This window comes from Plasmopara halstedii (assembly GCF_900000015.1).
Source record: "Plasmopara halstedii genome assembly, contig: Scaffold_2592, whole genome shotgun sequence".
NCBI classification, from domain to species: Eukaryota; Oomycota; class Peronosporomycetes; order Peronosporales; family Peronosporaceae; genus Plasmopara; species Plasmopara halstedii.
In genome coordinates, this window is record NW_020189499.1 from 137,418 (window position 1) to 146,785 (window position 9,368).

Here is a 9,368-nt window from a genome sequence, read left to right on the forward strand (position 1 = left end):
TCACCACTTTATTGTTGTAACGGGGTTACACGAACCCTGAGAGCAGGGGTGTGTGTCACACGAGATGTGCATGGTGTGACCACACACAAACAAGAATACGGTATGTGGCTAGGTAGCCAGAAGTTATTCATGTATTTAGATTTTACTATATATATTTAGTATATCTAGGAAAATCTAAACTTTAAAATCAGGATAAAAAAATGAATCAAAATCAGTTTGGAATTTAAACCGTAAAGTCGATTAGCCTGGGGAAGGCAATAACCACTCTTGAAATAAGCAGATTGCGATCCGCTAACTCATACTTGATTCTTGTAAAGAACAAAAGGTCGGTGATCTAATGTACGCTTCCTCAAGCATTTTGCTACGGCAGCCCCGCTGCAATTGTAATCAATACACTTTCATCAGTTTTTGATTTAAACCTACCTGGAGGTGCATATTTGTATCTGGCAAAAGCATTTGGGGAACGAAAAGCTTTCGGGCCTCAAGCCTCAGACTGTTCTTTCTCACCTGACACAGAAGCAACGTTCTGCAGGCCTGGCATTGGATAGGTGAACGTGTTATGATCTATCCTCAGCTATCTAGTCTTATGCGTTGGATTGATAAGTATTAGCATGTGCAACCGGGTCATTGTAACAGGAAGCTTTAACTGGTGCTTGTAATATCTCTAGTAAGGAGTGAACCCAATGGCCGAAGAATGAAATTGTCAGAATTTAATCGAAATCAATAATTGAAACAAACGATTTATGATAATTAGAAATAAAATATGTATCATCGCACTGCGTCAGGCTAGCAGCCATCCCAAAGACCTCTCACCATCACTCAATCTCGTTCCTAGTATTAAAATCAATGATTTTGTCACCGTACTCCGCCACGATTTTCTGTTTATCTTTGCTTCATGAGTCTGAAGGAATATAGAACGCACAAGATGTATCAAAGCATAGCGTCACAACCTATCCTCGTAAAAAGAACTTTGTTCGAGGCTTTATACTTAAAATTCTCACGTCAGCTCAAGCTCCAAGCTCATGCAGCACGCGTGGAACTTCAAATAAATTAATTGATTCAGCACATAGAACGAAGGATAATATCCGGACCCCTGTGGCTGACATTATCAGAGAAAGAAAGCGAGGTGTTCTCTGACTAGTATAGTTTGATTTACCGCTATCTCGTTCCCGAAAGCGACACGGTTTCACTGACTTCCCCTATCAGAATCTCTTTGAGGCTTGACCATTCAAAAGATTATCACGTACTTTTGTGTGAGATGAGCAGACCGTGCTGGTTAAAAACTAGAAAGTGCTAATACTCCCTACAATGGGTCTGATAATAAACTTGGTGTCATCACGAATTCACTTGACCGGTACTCCGAACGCTCAATTTACTCGATCACAAGCACATAAGTCACGGCGACTTTTGAAACGATCAATACCAACCATATCACATCGTGAATCGCTTTGATCGGCCAAATTGTAAATCCCGCTGCTGTACAAATCTGAAATGTTTATGCTTATGAATCTACAACTCAGTCATAGAGTAAGACTCACTTTTAGGAAGAACCGCTTATGGTTGGATGGTTGGACCAGCAGCCGTCGACGTCCATTGTGCGAATGTATCTTTGATACTACGGCTGGCGACAATGGCAATATTTATAGGGTTATGTTTGGCTATTGAGTCAATGAGGATAAGGGAATTAGGCAAGAAGTTAGTTGAGGCATAAAGTGGCTCGTGTAGAGAATTTTTTTTATTAAGAACATATCGCTCCAGCACCGCAATACAAATTTGTTGGATACCGCTGGTAGCAGAGAGTTGAGCCACTTTGCGCAGGTGTTGCACAAAGACTATAATATTGGTATTCCCAAAAATGTGTTTGAAAGCCCCAAAAAACACACTAATGCATATCAGCTTTCTGTCGGTACTTGCAGCCTGAACAATGGATGTAGCAAGATCTCAGGGTTCACGTCTGCGCCATAAATACCTTTCCCATTTGTACATTTTGGGTCACCGCTACACGGCACTTACTTAGTCGCACGCCTTCTTCAACCGAGATGTTCGTAATGTATGTATCATACGAAATATAATTTTTAAGGCTAATAAAAATACAACTGCGATTTGTAAGTAAGGCGGGTCGTATCTTGACATTTCGTGGGAGGAGATTTGGGATTGTGATTCACATTAATCACAATGGCTTCGATCCGTGCACATTCAGCCTAAGAGTGACCATAGCATAGCTCCTGGCAGGAAGGTCTTTGGATGGTCTTTTACTGAAGTCTTGAGCTTGCGACATTCAGACAGAACAGCTCGAACATGCTCAAAAGTAATTGCCACTTGCGTCGCAGACGACATAACAAAAGATATAATGACCGTTTTTTTCATAAGACCAGAATGCGGGCGCGCAAAAGGCTTTCTTGAACAGTATGGTCTGATTGCTCTGTTTGTCTAAGATCATTAAACATGAATTTGTAGGGAGGGCAAAAGGATGTCTGGATGATAGATGATAGCGAGCAGTCGTGCCAAACCACCGTATTTTGAGCTATACTTGTGCAAACCTTGCCCGTGTCAAGCCATTTAGATAAAACAATTTGGGCTGGTGACATCTGTGAGTCTACTTTGCCTTGAATCTTTGCGGGATGTGCCCGAAGCATGTTCCCCAATATAGGATTATAAGCCGGAATCACCTCGTCGATATAGCCACAAATTTATACATCGGCGAGCATACATAAAGTGCATACAATCGGATACAGCTCGGAGTGTTCAACATGGATGGCTACAAATATGTTGTTGTATGGATATGTGTTGCAGGATGATATCTTAATTGCTGTATTGTTCAAGGTTGCTGATGTGTTAGATATATTATATTATTTATTACTCACCAAGCATTTCTCTTTCAATACTTAATAAAGTGAGAAGGTATCCAATAATTTACACGAGAAATTGATAGCTCCCATACTAGTCAAGATTGCTGTACTATACTGTAGAAAAATGTAGTCTGTTTCATTTTGTGGCTGCGACTAGCTTCTGAACAGTGTATACGTTTTGCTTTTACCTTTAATTTCTATGACACCTAGGTGCAGAGCGATAAATTTTTCTTTACACATCGAAGTTTCTTTGATTGTTGCAGAGACAGTCTATGACGTCACGTTGTTGCTTGTTTGTGTTCGTGGGTCTTGAAAAGCCCACGTGTATGTCACGCAGCATTTGGTTGCAGGGTTATGGTCATTTTCATGACGGATGTCCGATCTGGGGCGGTCCTCGTAAATACGATGCAAATTTCTTCTGCGAAGAATAAAAGGGATTGTCTGCTTCAAGAAAACGACTGCTTTGCTTTTGGCATTCAGATTTGTTGGAGAGCCTTCACTTTTGAAGTTATCGTTGAAAGGTAATGAACACAGCATCGCTTCTAGTAATATCGTTACTAGACCGTCATATCACTCTCTTGCAATTCCTTCTACGCATCTTTCAGATAAACTTTTTGAAAAAGCCTTTACCTGGAATTTTAATAGTTCCTTTTTTGTTTTGGATTGATTTGGTTACCATATTTCTATGTCGCTGTGATACGTTACACAGTAGACTCGCCACTTGGTTGTACTGACTCAGCTGATGTGGCATTCTTTTCGAGATATCGTGGATTCACATGGATAAACTTGAAAGAACGTAAAAATATATCATGCTCTTCTTTGCGATGTTAAGAATAATCATAAGTGAGTATTCACTATGCCAGTCTACATAGCTATCATACACCGTAAAAAGATTTTCTGGTGGTGTAAGCTGGTTTTCATGACCAACCCAGACTTTGAGTTGTGAAGCAAGTTTATAATTAAATCTTCTCTAAATAAATTCTTAGTAGATTAATGAGAATTGATACCCACTCAACCAGTATTTTAGTGTTCAAGTCAAATCCATACAAACCAATCCAGGCGTTTAACTTGTCCTTGTCACTAACAAACATTTTTACCTAATTCGGCCGAAAACTCGGTATATTTACGCATCGTGGTTGATATAGTGAACGTTTAGCGAGGTGGCTCGTAGAGTTGGGTGCAGCGATTGCTGTGAGGCAAATCATAGATCCAGTGCAGCAAGTGATATACTCAGTGTCTCACCTTGCGTGTCGAGCAAAAGGACGAGTGAATGGAAGTATTCAGCCGAGTCAAGCTGCTTTACAATCTGAACGGCTTAAAAATGCTAAACGAGACCTTCGAACTTCATAAGAGCGAATTTCGAGCTCACGCTGAGAGCTCAAAATCTTGTTTTGGGTATATACGATCTATAGTCGTACGCACAACGGGCTCGATATCTCGTTTCAGATATCGTCAACCAGTCAATTGATGTATCAATGCTTGTTTCAACGATAATCCGATTTTAAGCCAGCTGTTCCACCAAGATGGACGAAGCCATCGACCATGCGATTCCAGAACCGTTTAGCTTCAAGCCGACTAAGTCTAAGAGACGACAACCAACGCCGAACGATGGTGCGGAACTGGTGAACAATTCGAACGCCGATGCGACCAGCAACAGACAGCCACGCAGAAATACGTTGAAGTTCCTGACAATTTAAGCCCATTGCGAAGATTTTCAAGTTGTCCTGGAAATGACAGAGGGTTCGCGATCAAATTAATTTGTAAAACGGCGAACGATTTGAGTGCTTTCAAATTTCAGAAACGGTAATGACCAGTAGGGGCACGGCCGCCTACTGGTCGAATAGAAAGATCTATGAGTTACGTGGTAGCACATGACACTTGTCCCGATGTGCTAAAGAAACTTAAATCTTCAGTGAGCAGATGTGAGCGTGTTAAGTAGGGATAATTTATATGGATAGGTTTGACGGCTACTAACAATCTATACCAAATATTGCAGACATTGATGCGTCGAAAATTTTGTTCACACAGACAAATGGTGAAAAGGCAAGAATGACATCCGACTTACTCGAACAAGGAGATAAATAATTTAACTGTCGAATGGATCGAAATTGGCTATGTCTAAGGTCTTGTTGTGGTTGGCAATTGAATGTGATATTTTTTCGAGGCGACGAAGATCTTGGATTCTTTGCGGCAAAAGAGGCGATTTGGGTATGTACATCCGCTATATGCGTCTGATGATGTCTGGCGTGCAATGACCACTAACACTCAAACACTAAGCTGATGAGGACCACTTAAGGTATGGAACCCAATGTGCAATAAAAACAACTCTTGCAGCCAATAGCGATGTGAAGTTCTGCTCTGGCAAAATAAAATTAGATAAGAAGTAGATTGATCTGCTAGCGTCCTTAACCAAGGCACGAAAAAAGCAAGAGGTGAAGCTAAGAATGAAAAACGAGTCGGTATTTGATACCCGTTCTCATCAATGAAGATGGTGTGGTGACAGCAGGATAGTATATTAGGTATCAATTGAATATCCTCCGAGTCTGACTCAAAAAGTTATCCTCCTTCTGTCAACGAGCAAGAAGATGCCTAAGAGTATGCTGGCAAAAGGCGAAACCGTGCAAATAGGTGCGATTGTCGAAGAAGCTATCGATGATGCCATCAACACTGCGGAAGTACTCGATAAGGAGACTTCGGAGAAAGGTTTGAAAATAGTCGCGGGACGCTCTAAGAAAACTTTGCTTGGACTCGTCAAGAAATATACTGATATATCCCCAGACAAAGTACTCGACGAATTGACAAAAGCGTTCATCACATGATTGACGTCCCGTCGTGAGCAAATTTCTGTATCAAAAGATCGCCGCCAAAAGAACAAGCCAATGTTATCGATCAGCTCTTTGAACAGCGTCAGAAGACCTGTGATGTGAGAGTGAGAGCAAGTCTCCGCACTGCAGTCTCTGAAGCAGCTGGCGCATTGAAAAAACTATCAACAAACTGAGCTTTGATACTTGTTCCGGGAAATAATCTGATGTTCGATAAAATTGTTGGCAGCACTGTCTATGCGCTGTCAATCAAAGATATTACCCCTAAAAAGTATGCAGCGTATGCTGTGGGAATGTATGGCAGTCCCAATAGGTCTGAAGTACACACTAGTGACTATTTATAAATGGTCAGAATGTTATTCCATTGAGAGAACTTCCACCGCGCTGCGTTGGCGACATATTTGATCACAATATGCCAAGGAAAGAGAAGGAAGTTTATGTTCACCTTGAACATCTTCGTCACGATTCCAATTAATGTTGAAAAATAAACTTTACACGAAGCTGAGAAAAATACATCTTTTTCGGCCCTAAGATTTCCTTACTCAGTTCCTAAGCTGACAAAATGGCGTTCGCGCTGACCCTAAGGAGGCTAAAATGAGTGACAGTTGGGCAATTTTTAAACCAACAAGCAACCACGTCGGTTGCAGTTATGGCGAACTTGTACACCTATACACGCAGCTAAACTGCATTGGAACAACCGTTAACGCGTCTCTTGGAAATTAAAAAATGATTGGGAGTGTTCTGAGGATGCAGAGTATGAGAAGCTGTTCCATTTAGTATATGGTGCGAGCAATAATGCAATTGGGTATGATGTGATGCAACACGATGATGAGGGTAGAGGAAACGTTGTATCGTACCAGTCACGACAACTCAGGCTTGCAGAAAGAGGCTATCCTGCCACGACAAACACTTTTGGTCATTAAAGTACGCGTTGCCAACGTTCCTAGTCCATTTTTCATGAAGTACGTGCTGGCAAAGCTATTCTACTTTCGTGATGAGGAGAAGGTCGCTATGGAAGAAGTATCACGCGGCTTTGCGACGAATCCCAGAAAGTGCATTGAAAGTTTGCGCTGAGAACACTCTCATGTCTTGGCAGGCCACTCCCGCGAGCTTGCGTTAAATCCATCACGTCAAGTCACTCCCCCTTTATGCGAGCTAAGGACTCAATCCTTATTTGCCACCGCCACTAATTGCACATGTGTCTACCTTGAGTTGAGGGGACTGTGACTAAAGAGCCACAGTCCGATTCAAATGTTTTCATAGAGTGGCGAGCATTATTTTACTCTATGAAACCCTTAGACGACATGACCAGTTGTGAGGTACAGCAAGACGGTGACTCCACTGTGAACGACAAGCCGTTGTAAGGTTTGTTTGAAACACAGATGCAAAGGCTCAGGACCCGCAAAAAGATCAAGCAGATTGGAGCGGAATGAGGAACAAGCTACTGTATGCGATCAACAATTTTATATTGCTTAGTACGGCTAGCTCGTCTTTTCATTCAGTGTCAAGCCTAGGATGCCTGAAACTTCTACTAGGATTTGTGGAGTGTTTAACGTAGTAAAACGCTATGATGATGTTTTGGTGCTAGCCATACCTCCGCAACCCTACGTTCTATGTGGGTAGAGCAAAAGTCGTATCTTTAAGTGGATAAGCGGATCTTACATTAGATTCACAGACGATCGATCCCAACCTTCTACGACCAATACAGGGAAAGTGTCACTAAATCGTCGAGTCGATAGTTGGACACGGAGATTGACCAAATCATCGGCAGAAAAATACAGTTGAGCCGTCGATGCTGCTTTAGAGTACGATTGCTGGGCTATTTGTCTGAACTCTGACATGTGAGATCTTCAAGCGGGTTTTCTGTCTAATTTTCCTGACGTGATTTGCAGCTCCAAATTGAGCTTGTGATGCACGCGCGACCACTACAATGAGCATTCCTTCTATGCTTCCTAGCGAACATTTGAGATGATCGACAAAGGTCTTCTACAGCCTGAGCTTTGGGATGAGGATCGTCGCAGCCAGAAATCCTGCGAAAAAGGACAAAATAACTCCCTGTCGAACCGACGTCCTCCTCGCTTCTTTGAATGTATAAGATGTCGCACAAGTATGGAGTCGTTCACTGCCTTTTCAGCATGTCTCGTTCCTTTTTACCTGACCCTTTTTCTCGCTTCATTGTCGATGGAAAAGTTGTCTGCTCAGAGCGGTCTGCAAACAAACACTATGTACTTCAAGCTTGAATAAGATGATGTTGTAATGGGCCATACACTATAATTGTATGAAGGTGGATCTTCGTGGTACAAATCATCTTCGACGTGCTTTATGAAGACAAATAATATAGTAATTACATTGCGACGGATTCCGCACACACTTGTGACATCATTAAATGATGCCACAAATGTCCTCTCCATTACTCAAATACAAAGTCGTGGCACTCGTGTGCTAATCGAGTACAGAGTGATGACGTTGTTGTACTGATGACGCTCTTGTACTGATGACACGGAAGCGTAATGTCCTCACTGTGTAATTGGTTAGATCTTGATATGATTGACACGAGTCTATCCACTTGGTTGGATCCTCCAACAAGGACGTTAAGCTCAAAATTTTTAGAATTCCCCTGGGTCCAGCCTCAGTGTATCTAAGCTCTTCATGTCAGGAAACAGACTCTACCCTGGACGCGTGTAGATTTCATGTATATACTCTCAAATAGCTCTAGTGGCTTTTGTTTTGTAGATTCGGTAATCATAATCTATTTTCTAGACGGTCGAATATTTATCGCATTCCCAACAAGTCATCCTCTTAATCGAAAGCGTGTGTGTAAGGCTGTCTCGAGTACTTTATGATAGCTGCCCATGGTCTAAACAGACTGGTAAACTGATCTCAACTAACAACGATTATGAAACCTATTTTGTAAAGCATCGCTTCCTTTGTGCTTATATCTCGTTGAGTCTGGCCTCCGTAAATACAGTAGAGATCAGTTTTTCGAGTGTCATCATTCGCTTGTATTCTTTGAACATTTCTGACAGGGATCCGCCGATTGAACCTGCGAGGGAGCTCAACCATTTGTACTTTTCAATAGAAAGAAAAGGTGAAGAGCATGGCACAGATGTGCGGTATTTCCTCTTGTAAGGCAAAAGTGAATACCAGAGCGCTGCTTGGCAGCCAGATGATCACTTATTTCGTGTTCAGTTTGGCTGGGACCCACTGCCCGGGCTTTACCGCACTCCATCGATCCCGTTTTTTTTTAATTGATGCGACGCAAACAGATTTGTGAACAAAAAACGGAGAAAGGTTTAACGTGATCCGCACCTGTGTGGATTTCCTTAATAAACTGGTAGGAATGGGCAAACCGGAAGTTATCGTAATTCTCAGATGTTGAGCATAGCAAACGTCATTTTTCTCTTTAGCTAAGGGTGAGTACTGGCTTTATGTTGTCGGGAGGCTTTCAACAGCAAATTTGAATTGCACCTGTAGGCGACGTCTTAAATACGGTGCCGGTGGACTTCATCAGAGCTGTACGATTCTGGTAAGCGCTGATATTGTTGGTGGAAAAAATGAAAAGAATGTCGCGTTTGGAGACGATATGCTGAGGTGACTGTGGACTTCACTTGAATGCGGACGAACTAAATGCGCATCGCGTCGCGCTTGCTATCACTAATTATTTGTTTAAAAAGAAGCATCAACGTAGCACTCCTTG

At 42.0% G+C, this 9,368-nt stretch overlaps 3 protein-coding genes across 3 annotated transcripts in view; 1 reads left to right on the plus strand and 2 right to left on the minus strand.

Moving 5' to 3' along the window:
* Window positions 1-20, plus strand: part of PHALS_04319 (transcription elongation factor) — a gene marked incomplete at both ends in the record, with an annotated part of 978 nt that extends 958 nt beyond the window's left edge. Inside the window, one exon of the mRNA XM_024718413.1 lies at window positions 1-20. This exon is cut by the window's left edge and continues 958 nt beyond it. Within this exon, the coding sequence (XP_024583814.1) occupies window positions 1-20 (20 nt within the window).
* A 2,061-nt stretch (window positions 21-2,081) lies between these two features.
* Window positions 2,082-2,337, minus strand: PHALS_04320 (uncharacterized protein; the record flags this gene model as incomplete). Its single annotated transcript, XM_024718414.1, has 2 exons — window positions 2,082-2,201; window positions 2,257-2,337. The coding sequence occupies 2 exons, from the start codon at window positions 2,335-2,337 to the stop codon at window positions 2,082-2,084; spliced, it is 201 nt and encodes a 66-aa protein (XP_024583815.1).
* A 1,213-nt stretch (window positions 2,338-3,550) lies between these two features.
* On the minus strand, window positions 3,551-3,940 carry PHALS_04321 (uncharacterized protein; the record flags this gene model as incomplete). Its single annotated transcript, XM_024718415.1, has 2 exons — window positions 3,551-3,634; window positions 3,857-3,940. The coding sequence occupies 2 exons, from the start codon at window positions 3,938-3,940 to the stop codon at window positions 3,551-3,553; spliced, it is 168 nt and encodes a 55-aa protein (XP_024583816.1).
* Between the last annotated feature and the right edge of the window lie 5,428 nt (window positions 3,941-9,368).